The following is a 16,764-nucleotide window of genomic DNA, read 5'->3' on the forward strand; positions in this document are numbered from 1 at the left end:
CCTCGCCCTCCTCTTCCTCGCAAGTTGAGGCAGTCGCACCTTATAAAGTGGCCGGCGTGCGTGCGCTTGTCGCTTTAAGAGTGACGTCACGGGCGAGGTGCCAAAAGTCGCGGGCGTGCGACCACCCAGGTAGAGAAGCTGTTAGCTAACATAGCTAGCATGATGCTACGGAAATAAAGAATTTCCGTTGTCTAGAATAAATTACAATAAAGATTTCAGGAATTAAGACATGAGTTGGCCCATTTCCGTTGACAATAGAAGAGATGTGAGTTTAATCCATTCCGTGATCACAAATCATGATTCCCCATTGAAATGAACGCACATGCCATTAATCTGTTCCACAAAAATTATTTTTTTGTATTTTTGTTTTTCAACGAGGAAAAATATCACTCTGTAATATTGTCTTTTATAAAAACATTATCGTTATTGCACCATTATATAATACAGTCATAGAGACACAAACGAAGAATAGACTTCTTCTACAAGTACTCAATAAATTGATGTAATAGTTAATTTTTTTTGTAGAGGATAAAGAATATGTATTGTTGAGTATTGTTATATTAGCTGTCTACGTGTGTTGTTCCACCATTTGTGTTCAAATATCCTTTGCTTAAAGGGTTGAAGAAACCGCAACTATCAATGCTAACAGTTAGCATGTCAACGGTATTTTCCATTTATGTTAGCATTAAACTAGCGGAACTGTTAAGGGAACAGTTTCCATAGCTTTAACTAAAAAAATAAAAAATAAATTAATAATAAATACAGTATAGTACAGTACATTTGTTCAGTACAGTTCAGTTGTATTGACCTTTTTACATAACATTTTTAAAACTGTTTGTTTTCAAACATTTATTTAGGTATACTATTTATTTTTTGTGCAATTTTAGTAAAAACATGTACATTAGTAAAAAGTACAAAAAATTATTTGAAATTTTGTTTGAACTGCATCATGTTACAGTGGCTTACAATTATATACTTTTTGGGAATAAAATCTCTGCCTTGTTTTTGATGAACATTTGGGCCTACTAAACTACTGTATTTGAATGTTGTCACTATGGTGGTACTTTGAGAGTGAAATATTTTTTAAGTGTTCCTGGCTTGTAAAGGTTTCAGAAACATTGTTATATGTGTAAAAATACAGTACTAACAATGAAATAGAATGTAAAGAAAACATTTTTGAAAAATGTTTTTCACTTCACTTTCACTGACCTTCATCTTCACAATTTATTTATATATATATATATATATATATATATATATATATATCAATTGCTCACGATTTTTGCATGTAAATGTGAATTTTGGGGATCTTTTTTTTTTTTTAAATACAAAACAACCCAAAAAAATGCATTTGAATAAAATACCAAAATACTATATAGAGTGAATCCCCATTTACCGCAGGGGATATGTTCCAGACCCATCTGCAATTGCTAAAAATATTGTTTAAAAAAAAAAAAGTTTAATTTTTCCACACACACTGAAATTAAAATTCACTTTTCTTAAACATTGTAAACATAACCTAAACATAACCTAATTGTAAAATTAACCTTCCGTGCATGTTTTGAGGATGTGGGAAGAAACCAGAGTACCCGGAGAAAACCCACGCAGGCACGGGGAGAACATGCAAACTCCACACAGACGGGGCCGGGATTTGAACCCCGGTCCTCAGAACTGTGAGGCAGATGTGCTCACCAGTCCTCCACCGTGCCGCCGTTTAAATAATAAATCATCCATCCATCCATTTTCTGAGCCGCTTCTCCTCACTAGGGTCGCGGGCGTGCTGGAGCCTATCCCAGCTGTCATCGGGGTACACCCTGAACTGGTTGCCAGCCAATCGCAGGGCACATAGAAACAAACAACCATTCGCACTCACAGTCATGCCTACGGGCAATTTAGAGTCTCCAATTAATGCATGTTTTTGGGATGTGGGAGGAAACCGGAGAGCCCGGAGAAAACCCACGCAGGCACGGGGGAGAACATGCAAACTCCACACAGGCGGGGCCGTGGATTGAACCCGGGTCCTCAGAACTGTGAGGCTGACGCTCTAACCAGTCGACCACCGTGCCACCAAGAATAAATCAAATATATTAATGATATATATTAAATATATTAATATCCGTCCGTCCATTCATTCATTCTCAACACCGCTTATCCTGTTTAGGGTCATGGGGCGCTGGAGCCTATCCCAGTTTACTTCGCGCGAAAGGTCGACTACACCCTGAACTGGTTGCCAGTCAGTCGCAGAGCACATATAGACACGGACAACCATTCGCGCTCACATTCACGCAGTCACTGAGTGGGAACTGAACCCACACTGCCTGCACCAAAGTCTGGCGAGTGTACCACTACAACATCAGTGACTATATATTACTATATTAATTATAATTATCATATATTATATAACACTAGCATTTGTTGCCCACATAAATACATAAAAAATACAGTGCTGCTATCCAATGAATAGCATGTATCTCCCAATTTTGAGAGTTTTCATCTTTTATTTCCCAGGTACTAAGACAAAGAAGTAACAAGAGCAGAAATAAATAGACGATAGTGAGTGTCAGTAATGGAGCTGAAAGGTTCTCCTGGCTGACATTTGCGCCAGTCATTTGAAACATATGACACGTATGACCATAAATCCAGAAATTCCATTTGTGTATAATGAGACATCTCATCACCCGCCCAGACTCAATGTGCATTGTGATTTATTCAACCAACTAATGCAATTGATCAACTTACTGGTTCAAAATAGGCTGATTGACATTTCTGGTGCAAACCTCATTACGATGGATATTTGTGAAACTCAAAATCACTGCCATGTGTCCCCGGAAATCACGTACTGGTTATTTTGGATCAGCACTTGATTTCAACTCTCACAGGGAAAAAACTGAGGAAACATCGTTGGTGTATATTGGTATTTGGGTGAACGCTTCCTTTGTAATGAAGCCTCAAGGGGGAGGGGAAATGTTTTGGGGTTTTTTACATTTAGAGCTACAGCAGACAATAGAAGATAAAGACAATAATTCCAACCCAATTACTATAATTAATACAGACCAGGCTAGAAATACACTATGAGATTAAAATAATTTTTTTGCGCTTGCATTTGAAAATAATTTTCCCATTAGAAATTTTGGAAGTTAACGCTGATTGCGATCCTGAAGTATAGAGTCTGCTTACTTCAAGTAACATTTTAGTTAGTTAGCATGGTTAAGCAAAAACCACAACATCGATTCCCGGTTGATTTTGTGAAGCCAAATTTGGTGCAAAACCACATGGAAGAAAATTGCGTTGTGGCTCATTTTATGACAAAAATGTGGCACGCGAATAAAGCCAGTGTAAGTTTTGATCATTGACACAACCACTTTTCAAGTGTTGACTGTGGTTCACGTCTGCTTTTCAAAAAATTTTTTTGTTTAAATTCGGATTAAAATGCAGCCCGAGGAAAAACTGCAATTTAGATATCTGTTTGTTAGTTAGCAGCAGGATTACGCCAGAGCTACCACATTGCCTTTCAGACAAATTATTTGGAGAGTTGTCATATGATCAAGAACCCATATTTAATTACATGTCCGGATAAAACTGCGGTCATTCTGGAAGTTAGCAGGATTACGCAAAAACTACACAACCAATTTCCGCTAAATTTACATTATTTCATTTCCCTCACAGGATTAATGAAGTACCTCATCTATCAATCTACATCTAGATAACAATATGGATATGATACATACTGTAATTTTCATTGTTGTTTGTTAGCAAGTAGCAGCATTATGCAAAACCTATACCATTAATTTTCAAATTGCAGTGAAAACCTAGATAAAGAAAACACCTGTAGTTTTGATGGTTGTTTGGTAGCAAGTTAATAAGTCTAAGTAAGTAAGAATTGTTGGCCGAAGGCATTTTGGTGAAAATCCAGACTAAAATGTGGCTAGCGAAGAAACTGCAGTTTTGATCGTTTGTTTGTTTGTAGCATAGTTAAAAGTACACACAATCCATACAAACGCTATCCGATAAACTTTGTCGGTTGTTTGTTTTGATCGCCATTTTTCAGCGTTTTCCAAGTTCTACCCGTTGAATGTTTCAACTGACTGAATGTTTGGATAAGACACACAAGAAACACGGCGACATTAAAAACACGCCTCCATATTTATTGATCCAAATACGACGACCATGTCGGCTTTAACATCAAAAGCAAATCAAGTTCCCATCTGACACTCTCACACTCTTAGCGAGGGCCATCTTCCACGCCAGGCCTTCCTACCAGCATGTTGTTCTTAGGCGAGCATGTCTCCGGCTCCATGGTCATCACCTGCACCCGGTAGCCATGTGACTCCGCGCTCCACGACCTGTCCAAGTCTACTAGCCCCATGCACTGCTTCCCTGCCATATAATACACACAAATAAGCGCATTTTAAATAGTTTTGAAATAATAGCTCACATTGGCTAATACACAGGAATTCATTTTTTTATGATGATTATACTTAACTTGCATGTCAATTTGTTAGATGTTTTGGTTCAATACTTAATTTAAAGAAGACATGCACTTTTTCACAACTTAAACTAGTTCCCAGGTGTCTTAGTAACTAGTTATATCCACTTCATATTTTTGTATTTAGCCTAGAAGCTAATACATTTATTGTAGTTTTTTGGTTCCACATAATTTTACTTGTTAGTTAAAAGTAAACATCCATCCATCCATTTTCTGAGCCGCATCTCCTCACTAGGATCGCGGATGTGCTGGGCCCATCCCAGTTATCATCGGGCAGGAGGCGGGGTGCACCCTGAACTGGTTGCCAGCCAATCACAGGGCACATACCGGGAATTGAACCCCGGTCCTCAGAACTGTGAGGCAGACGCGCTAACCAGTCGTCCACCATGCCACTAAAAGTAAACATAATAAAAATAATTATTAATATTTTTTTCATTTGGAACCAGTTAACAAAAATCTACTAATTTATTGTAAAAACAAATAGAAATACTATTTGTACTAACACAAAAACAACGAAAAGTTACAGATTTTCATTGCATGGTGACGGCATGGATTTTTCTTGGTGACTATGTTAAATGCAAGTTTGGATAATACTAGCTAGTTGCTAGCCGCAATTGGAGACAATAAAAGTTAGGTTTTTTTTGCACATACACAGTGTTTTTGTAGTCAAGAAGTACAGGGTTATTTATCAAAATTAGAGTGGTGCGTTGGGGACTATAAAGACAAGCGTTCAGAATAACATCCATGGACTTTAGCGATTAAGTTCAGTCAATCATAGCAGCAAAAGTAGACATCAGGGTGTGTAAAACAATCTCACTCTTCGCTGAACAAATGCTGTACAGTGACACTGGGACAAATCTGACAGCACTCAAGTGGCAGCTGTTCGCCGCAGCTGTTTTGCAGCGTCGGTGTCGACCCGTAAAGAGAGGTCACTGAATGTGTCCTTTTGTGTAGCCCCGATAAAGCGCAACTGTGCCATCTTCAGAGAAAAGCTGGACGGTACCTATGAGTCGCCTCTCAGGAGGAAGCTGGGGAGCAGTTTGGTCCGCGAAGCGGCACAGCACCATGTGTTCCTGAAAATAAAAAGCACTGCATTACACTTATTTGTATTCGATATGAATGCAAAATGCACAATATGGGATCTGTGGGAATTTTTTTGTCCAGGTCCACAGAGGTGATACCTTCAGAACCACTAAACCAGTGTTTCTCAAACAGGGGTCCGTTGACCCCTAGTGGTCCATGGTATAAGTGGAAGGGTCCATGAATATAAAATACTTTTTTCAAAAGATTCTATGACATTTATACAGATAGGATGATTTTACTCAAATGTGACTGAGACCTTTATCTACCTAAACTGCAGAGGCTACAGGACTTATTTTCTGTAATCCCATCTGTTTCATTGCATTTTAATAAGGTGTCTCACACCCATTTGCAATGTTGAAATCAGCGGCTCCTTAGGGTCAATCAAAAATTTCCAGGGAGTCTCGGGCCCTAAAAAGGTTGAGAGCCACAACTAAACCAGTCCTTGACATCCTGACTGGGAAAAAAAATAATTATTAAAAAAAATAATCACACGAAAACGTGGATGTCCAACCACCATCACAGATCCTCTAATAGACAGGTAGTACCTTTAAAATCCACAATTCATCGACACCTATGTAACCTACCAATCTATCTACACTACCTACTGACATGACCTAACTATCTACCTCATCACCGAAAGAATACCAAACCTACAGTGAAGCATGGTGATGGCAGCTGCATCAGCTGGAACTGGGGCCTTAGTCAAAGTGGAAGGAATTATGAAACGTTCCAAACACCAGTCCTTTTTAATGCAAAACCTTCAGGCTTCTGTTAGAAAGCAAAAAGTTATGAAAAGCCTACTACAACATCTGAAATTTATTTGGGTTTAATTAGACTTTCCATTATGGTACCTGTGTGCTGCCTAATGTGATTGGTTGATTCTGAAAACAGCCACTTCTCCAGTTCTAAGAGGGTGTGTACACTTGTGCAGCCACATTTCATGTCAGCATCTCAGTTGTTAATTTCTAACTTCACCGCTCAAAAAGATCTTTTGTTCAATATAGTTGTATAGGTTATAGGTCACAATGGTGGAAGACGTTTTTAAATGGTTTATCTTGACCTAATTTTTTTTTTTTCACAAAAAAAAAAAAAATGGCATTTAAAAAAGGGTGTGGAGAACTTTTATATCCACTATACCGATCTAGCTAACCTACCTCCCTACCAACCTATGATATAATGATACCAGTCATAGTCTGACTGTAAAAGACAACCTTCGTCCTTCAAATGCATCGTCTCATTACCGCAGGCCTTGGCTGCTAATTAACGCTTTCACTCGGCAAGTTCCAGCAGCAAAAATATGTTTCTCTGTGCAGCGCTTGCAAGTCAGAGGCGGTCCCGTGTTGCGACACGAGGTTGCCGTGGCGAGCACCTACGGCGACGTCTTTTCCACAGATTAGGGCCCGGAGGCGGTGACAGGGCCCATTCATCATCATGTGAAAGGGGCCTCGCTCAGCATAGAGAGAGCCAGCCTCACCGGTGCTGGAGCTTCATTTATTTAGGCAGGAGTGTAACATTATAGAGCCAGAAAAGTAGCCGGGCAGGCTGTAGTTAATATTCGACCTCGGTGTCAGTGAATGACAAATGCAATGGCGCGGGCGGGAAACATCACTCCATCTTAACACCTACCTTGTAAATCAGTGTCTCCTGGAACTTTTTGCTGAAAGAACAAGAGGAAATTGAAGGGGTTAGTGTGGTGAATGTTTAAAACGACAAGATTGGATTTACATTGCATGGCTCATGTGACACAATTCCGTTTGTTTTATGCTCTAAAGTGGCCAATGGACCATATGCACGGCAACTCAATCATTTCCGGTGGAAAGGTTAGGTTGCGTACGAGTTTCTGATGTCTGTTCGTTTCAAGCTACTGTGACGCCATCTGACGGAAAAAGAATGTGTGATAACATCGGGTTTTGTAATAGGTAAATGAAATACTTTGGTGACTTTTTCGATACAATACAATACCAAAAATGGCTTTTGTCCAATATTTATGCTCAATCTTTATGTATAGCACTTCGTTACGCTGGTGACTGATTTTGAAAGTGCTAGGAAAAGCAAGTTGAGTTGAGAGTCTCAAAAGTTAGGCCGTGCAAGTACACACGGACCTGCATGTACTGTGAAATGGCTAATTATATCGGATAAGGATCCTTTGATCGCTTTACTGATACTTGGATAACTAACTTTTTGTCAATGTCTGTATGTCTCAAAAGTGTTCTCTGTCAATTGACTGTCTGTTGTCGTAGTAGAGCGGCTCCAACTACCAGAAACAAATTTCTTGTGTGTTTTTTGGACATACTTAGCAAATAAAGATGATTCTGATTCGTAACTATAGAAATTATAAAGGTAATGCGTCATTCACGGAAAATTTACGTAATTCCAGCAGAAAGCGAATATATATTGGAGAGTTTGATTATGTCATTGTTATCGCTATGCGTTAGCCTGGCATACGTCCATAAAGTCCACGGGGATATGCTTGAAGGCAGTATTTTAAAAAAAATATGCTTGATGGCAGTATTTTTAAAAAAATGGGCAGTATTATTATTATATTAATAGTTTAAACCCTAAATATACCAAAAGCTATGATCCTAAAATAGTATAATATTATTTGAAACTCATTTTACAATATTACCCTGAAACTTAAATGGCTTAGAGTTAATTTGATTTAAAAAAAAAAAAAAAAAAGAAACACGTGGTGGCAGCTAATTAAGAACGTACACACACCATGTTAAATGGAAAGTCTTCACATTCACTCAAAGTAGAAGGGCCATTCAACAGATCATAAAAAAAATGTGTGTGTGAAGTGTCTGGAATGTCTACACCTGCAGAATACTGAGAAGAGATGCTAGAAGGTGACCCGAGGGCAAGAAAACAGTATCGGAAAAAAAAAAATAATAATCAAAACAGTGACTAAGTCGGACAAGTGCGGTGATGTGTTTTTTATTAGTCTTTCAAATCTTATGAGCTTTTCATTCATGTGGGTTAAAGGCAAATGATGTATTTTTTGGAGGTTCCACTCTATTTAGATTGCCATGTTTTTGTTTTTTTTAAACCACAACAAATCAGGATATCTCGTGAAACTCAATGAGTGAGTATCCATCCATTTTCATTACCGCTTATCCTCACTAGGGTCGCAGGCTGCTGGAGCGTATCCCAGCTATCTTCGGGCAGGAGGCGGGGTACACACTTAACCGGTCGCCAGCCAATCGTAGGGCACATAGAAACAAACAGCCATTCGCACCTACGGGCAATTTAGAGTCTTCAATTAACCTACCACGCATGTTTTTGGAATGTGGGAGGAAACCGGAGTCCCCGGAGAAAACCCACCCAGGCACGGGGAGAACATGCAAACGCCACAGGCGGGGCCGGTATTTGAAACCGTTCCCAGAACTGTGAGGGAGATGTGCTAACCAGTCGTCCACCGTGCCGGCCCAATGAGTGAGTATCATAAGCAAAAATTTAAGGATGCAAGTCCACTTTGAAAATCAGAAAATGTAATTCACACTTTATAACCCATACATCAATGTACGTAAAGATATTAGTTTTTTTTTGGGTGGCCAGTGGTCCTATATCGCAATAGAACAGATCCAACTTTGCACTGAGCAGCATCATAATCATATCTCCACATTCAGAACCAAAACCAAAGTGAATCTGTATTCTGCTAACCTTGACCAGGAGCAGAATGTGGATCAAACAATTGTGATATGTGCTATTTGCTCCATTAACGTAATTATCTTTATTCATCGGGGCGTTAAATTGAACCGCTGTTGCTATTTTAGTGATGTGTGATTGGTGAAAAACAAGGAAGTGAGAGATAAGAACACATTTCTTCTTCTCTGCTCCTGCCTTGCCACTCTATGTAGGAAGAAAGTACAGTAGACCACCGCTATTTGTGGGGATAGGAATTTTTCTTTTAATATAAAAAAAATTGAAACAAAAATAAAATCCGCGCATAGGTGAGTGAGCAGGTGCCAAACCACGAGTATGTGGGGGCCCACTGTACTTTAGTACAATGCAAGCAAATGACAGGTCGTGTCAATTGTAAATTTTAGTTGACACCATGTGCCACTAAAAAATGGAAAGTGGGCCTGTCTCTTAAGTATAACTGCCAAGTGTTTTGCATTGTATTTGTCTTTTGTAAGTCAAGTTGAGTCTCATGAATACCAAGTCAAAGTCATCCAATCGGCGATTTGCGACACTATGGTAAGTTGACAAAAGGTGGAACTTAATCCGTTCTGTGATTCCGTTTGCTCACTGAAATGTTTGCAAACAGAGCTATTGTTTTAAATTTAAACAAATGGAAAAGCATTTAATCTGTTCCAGCCCCAGAACAAAGTTGTATTTACCTTATTTTTATCTGTACATGGTTAAAATAAATACAGAACAATATAGCATAAGTGGAAACAAATGCTGCATTGCATTGTAGAATGTGGTGGCCATTTTAGGCTAGCAGTACCTGTGGTAAATGTAAAAAAGGCTGTAGTGTGTAGTCACGCAAGTGGACGATAGCAAGGGATTTATAAGGAAACAATAGACCACGATGCCTCCCTAACGCTATCACCAGCGAGCTCATGTAACGTGGCGGTTAATTAACACTTGCTGGCTGCGTCATGTGCTAGCTAGCCGTCACTTTTTTTTTTTTAAACCTCTCTCTTTGTTTGTGTGCACCTATGTTAAGTGTAATTTGGTGTTGAGAAAAGTGCTTAAGAAATTTTATTGATTATTATTATGAATACAACAGTACCGATGGTAGTTTGCCATTCTCTTTTGTAGATATTACTGTAATTTCTAGTGTATAATGCACATTTTTCTTCTAAAAAAATGGTCAAAAGTCAATTGTGTGCGTTATACATAGGTATAAGGGAAACTGGAAAAAAACTTTCACATTTTATAAATTTATGCCGCCATCTAGAGGTTAAGAAAGAGCTGTACACTTTCATTCCAATATGCCACCGCCACCTAAAGGTTATGAAAAAGGTGTACACTTTCATTCTAGCATGCCACCGCCACCTGTAGGTTATGAAAAAGTGTGCCTACGCTTTCATTCCAATATGACGGGTACATATGACTGCATATATGTACAGTTGTACTCATAAATTTACATACCTAGGCAGAATTTGTGAAATATTGTTTTTTTTAAATATGATTGATGACTGAACAACAAAACCATCATTAATTTCTTTATGGTTATGTTTTGTTTAATGATAATGCTTTTCTGAAATGCTTGACAGTTTAACTTTAATCCCATTAAAATAAAATGTGTTTTGCCTGGACCTACATGTTTTCTTTAAAGAATTGTAACATCTTACAAATTCTGCCTGGGTAATCAAATATATTTTCTCATTTACTAAATGAAAGTAGGGCTGTGAATTTAAAAATACGAGCAAGTAAATAAAAAGAAAGTATTAAGTGTTCAAAGCGCTTAACTTCAGGATAATTATTTGAAAAAAAAACTAACAAAATACAGATACTTCATGTTTTGATCATATGGGTAGATGCAAAATCGTGCATTGTAAAAATGCATTATACATAGGTAGAAGGGTTTTCCAGAATTGTGAGGTCAATTTTGGGGGTGCGGAATATACATGGGTGCGCATTATACACGAGAAATTGTGGTATTTTCTTATTTTTAACAGTAATACGTTTAGGCTTCCTAATAGTATCGTGAACAGTTTTCACTTTCTTCTGGGCCATACTAAGGACTAATTCAGAGCATAAAAAAGCAAAAACTTGTGTGACGCATGGAGCAAATGATGTTTACACAGTGAGAATAAGCACAACTATGCCTTCTTCAGCTATCCCAAATAGTGCGTGAACAGAGGTCATTTTTTTGTCAAACATATAGCTCATGAAATGAATTGCTTGTAAAACAGGTAATTTGTCATGTCTAACACAAAAACAAACACTTCATATGTCTAAAACAAAATATGGGAAGCCTAAGGCTTTGGGGCGGGTAGACACAAACCTCCTCGGGAAGGTGAACTTGACGGCGTTCTGGATGAAGCCATAGCAACAGGGGCTGACGACGAAGGCAGCACCTGCCTGAATGCAGTGCTCCGTCACCATGTCTGTCGCCACGCCACATGCATGGAGTGCGACCTGCCACAAACGCAAAAACAATGCAATTTAAGCAGCGCCCTTGAAAGCATCATCAGGCAATGAGGCACGGCTGCTTGTAGAGCCCCATCGTGCTGGTAACCTGGGTATGGTGCTGAATCATAATATGAGCTGTGAAACTGAAGAAGCTATATTGAAAGTGGACACAGATTAGCTTCTGATAAGCAGCACATCCACTGATTGTTTGATGAAGTTGTCGCCGTGCCGGAGGCCTGGAGGGTGGCGTATTATTCTTTGGTGATGTGTCAGCTTCATCTATCGCTTTTTCTATTGTGTTTTCCTACCTTTATTAAGCAAGGTACACATTTTACATTTGTAAAATCTCATGGCACTCCACCAAATAAAAATGTCACAAAAAGCATGTGCAGTATACTAAAATAAGGATGATATTGTCTTGATTTACTTGCATTGCTATGTTACATCAAATTCCAAAATGGATTGGAATATTTTCCCTCAAAATTCTACACACATTTATTTTTAATAAACGTTAATAAGGCTATGTTCGCACCGAAGGGCATGATGCCCAATTCTGATTTTTTTTGTAAAATTCAATCTTTTTATGAAGTCGTTGACATTACAAAACCAAATGTGTCTTCTAATGTGGACGGAATGACTCCGCGACGTGACAAGCATTACATATGTAGAATAATAATAATAATAATAATAAAAAATAAAAAAATAAAATAAACCATCTCTTGTTATTAAATAGAAAACAATGCTAACCCTATATAAAGCTGCTGTCTAATTGTTTTTTTTTTTCTTCAGAAGCAAAAGAACCCCCCCAGAAAACTATAAATATTTTTGTAAACCGCAAATGGTTGATACTTGGCTTTGCATCAGTAGGTGTTATTTGACAAAAGCTTGTTTGTATTCCAGATAGTTCTTTTGTGCATTCACTAAAAGAAAACCTGTGATTATCAATAGCTTCCCCTGAACTGAAATTAGCCCCATCCCACTCAAGCAGCAACAAAAAGACGCTTCCAAGAATGTGTCACTCGGCGTCCGAGAGTCTGAAAATGACTGGAAGTTGCCTTGACAGCAACGCCAAAGAGCGCAATTTTAGAGCCAGTGAGAAATAACAGTGCAATTACAATGAACATGCCCATAGCCCACAATGCCAAGTTTCAACCAAGCCTCTTTCACACAAAGATTGGCATAACCAGGGTTTTTCCTGGCCCAAATTGCATGAGTGCATATGTCGTGCACCTCACTGGCTCAAACAAACACATTTTCTGTTCAGTATTTACATGTATTCTATTGTAATTTAACATTTGTTATTTCTAGAATCATATTTTACTAAAATACAACATAAAAATAAAGGAATACTGTTTGATATAAAATCGTATAATAAAACACTGTCTGTCCAATTAAATATGGCGTCGTTAAATGATAATTGAGCACATTCCAGCTAACTATTTCACAGCCATCCATCCATCCATTTTCTGAGCCGCTTCTCCTCACTAGCGTGCTGGAGCCTATCCCAGCTATCATCGGGCAGGAGGCGGGGTAAACCCTGACTTGGTTGCCAGCCAATCGCAGGGCACATACAGACAAACAACCATTCGCACTCACATTCACACCTAGGGGCAATTTAGAGACTTCAATTAACCTACAATGCATGTTTTTGGGATGTGGGAGGAAACCGGAGTGCCCGGAGAAAACCCACGCAGGCACGGGGAGAACATGCAAACTCCACACAGGCGGGGCCTGGGATTGAACCCCAGTCCTCAGATCTGTGAGGCAGACGCTCTAACCAGTCGTCCACAGTGCCGCTATTTCACAGCCAGCCTTATGGTTTTCATTTTATAAAAAGTTGTCACGCATTTCATGTAGTCCAGTGCCTCCTGCACGGTCTGGCGTATTGATGGTCACCTCCAAAATGTTATGTGCAGGAAAACCCCTGCCATAAAGGCACAACTGAAGACCGGGTATTTATCCACCTTTGCCTTTTATACAGAATCAATTTTAGTGTGATATTTCTGGAAATGTGTCTGCTTTCATACTGCGACACAGCAACACAAAATCACAAATTTAGATGACATCAGTGCCACCTAGTAGCAATTAAGGGTTTGAAAAACCCATTTTGTAAATTGCGCGAAATTTATGTGGTGGCAAAATGTACGAGCCTTTTATCAGAATTAAGAATTATTAAAGTAACTCCAGTTAGTCGCTTCTATTATACTTTGAAAGCAAAGTTTTCTTAGGGAAAAAACAGGTATGATTGATGGTCTCGGTACAAAAAAATAAAAAATAAATAAATGGAACAAAATAACAGGAGGAAATTATAATGAATGTGACTCTCTCGTTTGCTTTTAGTGTGTGGGCACTAAAATGTTCTACACAGAACCCATCCAACCATTATGTTTAAAAAAGAAAATGATTGGCTGATTATTACCAAACACTTATTGAAGATTCATGAAATAATAAGAGTGGTGAAAAAAATAAAATAATTAAAGCATCTGACTGTCACTGTATAAGTCAATTTATTAACGTCAAAAGTAGCAAACTTGTAGATTTTTACCTACCACATCTACTGGATGAAAGAAAACAACAACAACAACCAGTCTTATGCAGCAAATTAATGGTGTACATTAGTAATACACGAACAGAAAAAAAAAAAAATCTGACCCCTTTGTTGTGTGAAATAACTTGAAACTGACACATGTTTTTTTTTTTTTTTTTTAAAGCCCACAAGTCATATTAAGGGTCCCATATTTTGGCTAGTTAGACCAATACAGAATGATTTTTTCTTTTACAGTAAGGTATCAACAATTCCAAAAGTCCACGTGTGTAAGAATCTCATGCACATTTTCAAACACTAGAGTAGATGTTTTAATCATGCCAAACAAAAGGACAGATATTATTCTCGTTGTGTCATTTGGAAAAAGCAATGCTTAGTCAATATACACAACATTACGTTTATTTACTAAAGTCAGGCAGAGTAAAATCCGGCCCTTGACAGGAGTATCAAATACAATAAGAATATATAAACTAAGTTAAACAGATGCATAAACTGTAGTGAGACGGTCAGTTCATTCAGGTAGGAAGAAGCTAGCGTAAACCAGCATCCAAGGCTACGGCTGTAAATGTGCCGAGGCACAAATATTCTTGCGAGGCACTTAAAAAAACACCCACGTGCTTGGAGATGGAAAATCTATGCACTTTACTTCCCACTAAGTACAACAAGTGTAGAATAAAAGCCACAGCATTTCAAATTCAAGCAGGGACATGGTGAACGCTCTCGGCTGAGCTATGACACTTGAAGGACTCTGTCCTGCACAATGACTACAAACAGCAGATGGTCTAACAAGATGGCGCATAACAAGGATTGCGTGGGAATATAAAACACCCATATGTACCAATGAGGGGAATTTAGCAATTTCAAATGACCCCCAAAAAGTCCAACGATCCGGAAATCTTACAATATGGGAGTCGACCGAGATGCCTCAGTTCAGTGAGAATCAAAGGATTAACTCTGCCTGTGTTTTGCTTCTTTGGCTTTTTTTAACACCTCAAGTAGGGGTGTTAAATAGAATAAGAAGGCGAGAAGTACAGCATACATTATAAGTTGTGTGTAGCAAGAAGCAAATCCCATTCAAAGCATATGACTCCAATGTCACATTACAATTACACCAGTATGAGAGTCAGGTATGGCAATTAAGAACAGCTTGTCATTTAAAATGCCGACTGTCTTGCCCAATACCAATTCGACAGCGGACAATTGGAGCCGGAAATCGAACTGCCGACCCTTCGGTCAATGGACAACCCGTTCTACATTCACAACTGAGTCACAGTATGAAGATAGCATGGATTGCATTTCCATCCGTGCAGGCACCAAGTCACCAAATTGCATTTGTCAATTAGCGTAGCTGATCTCTGCATGTGCCGCAGGCACCGGAGACATTGCCAAACACTAACAAAAATTTGAAAGTAATCGACACCCCCAGTAAAAAAAGGTTTATAATTGGCAATAGATGCCACAGGATGGTGGTAAAGCACTGATTTTGTCTAACTGAAGCTCCTCAATTGGCATCAACACAGTTCCTTGCCACCAAAGCAATACATTTATTGCTTTTGCCTAAGCAAAAAAGAAAAAGAAAAAACAAAAAAAAACAGTGGATATCTGTGAATAAGTGAATTTGCGAATATGTGACAGTTCTAAGATATTGCTGATAATGCTGTAAGCAAACATTAATCTGTGCTTCCTACAGTGAAGCTCTGCTAAGCTTTTGCCTTAGACATGATTGCATACACTGCGTAGTAGGATCGACAATTGAAAATACTGTAGATCTTCACCCAGCCTTGTTGCCAAGTCATGGGCAGAGAAACTCAACGCAGTGGCTGTATTACCCAAGTCAGACTTGATAAAGCATTTTTGTTTTTTACCCTGGATTAGTGTTGCACCAAGTACCGATACGGGTATTGTACCAAGGTATTTGGTATTTGACGTCAAAAATAGTACAGTACCAGTTGTTTTAGTACCGGTAGTTTTGGGAAAATAAATAAATAAATAATTTAAACGCAAAAAAATGTTTTTATTACGTGACAGTGCTTAATTCATACGGTGTCTTAAAGGCTCCTACCCAAAAAGCTGACAGTTTCTTGTTCATTTTTTATTTCAGGAGCAACAAAAAGTACCTTTGTTTGGACAAATATAATGAAGACAACCAAAATAGCTCATAAGAGTTGAATATAACAGCTGATATCTAGGTTTAGCCGTTTTCCATGGTTTTCTTGATAATAACCAAAATTATATTTAACAATACAATTAAGCTGTTGTATTCTTCAAGTAGGCGGCAGGGTGGACGACTGATTAGAGTGTCTGCCTCCCAGTTCTGAGGACCAGGGTTCAATCCCCGACCCCGCCTGTGTGGAGTTTGCAAGTTCTCCCCGTGCCTGCGTAGGTTTTCTAAGGGCACTCCGGTTTCCTCCCACATCCCAAAAACATGCATGGTATGTTAATTGACAGCTCGAAATTGCCCGTAGGTGTGTGTGAGTGCGAATGGTTGTTTGTTTGTATGTGCCCTGGATTGGCTGGCAACCAAGTCAGGGTGTACCCCGCCTCCTGCCGGATGATAGCTGGG

General features: G+C 38.8%; 1 protein-coding gene across 2 annotated transcripts in view; it reads right to left on the bottom strand.

Moving 5' to 3' along the window:
- Positions 1-4,140: 4,140 nt before the first annotated feature.
- The window catches only part of gstcd (glutathione S-transferase, C-terminal domain containing), a 41,586-nt gene continuing 28,962 nt past the window's right edge, over positions 4,141-16,764 (bottom strand). For both annotated transcript variants that reach the window (XM_061679788.1, XM_061679787.1), the window contains 4 exons: positions 11,529-11,662; positions 7,196-7,226; positions 5,490-5,559; positions 4,141-4,377 (listed from right to left, as the gene is read on the bottom strand). In XM_061679788.1, coding sequence (XP_061535772.1) covers positions 4,223-4,377; positions 5,490-5,559; positions 7,196-7,226; positions 11,529-11,662 — 390 coding nt within the window. In that variant the 3' untranslated portion in view covers positions 4,141-4,222. The remainder of the gene's footprint in view (positions 4,378-5,489; positions 5,560-7,195; positions 7,227-11,528; positions 11,663-16,764) is intronic.

The sequence above is a fragment of the Phycodurus eques genome, chromosome 6 (genome assembly GCF_024500275.1).
Source record: "Phycodurus eques isolate BA_2022a chromosome 6, UOR_Pequ_1.1, whole genome shotgun sequence".
Lineage (NCBI taxonomy): Eukaryota > Metazoa > Chordata > Actinopteri > Syngnathiformes > Syngnathidae > Phycodurus > Phycodurus eques.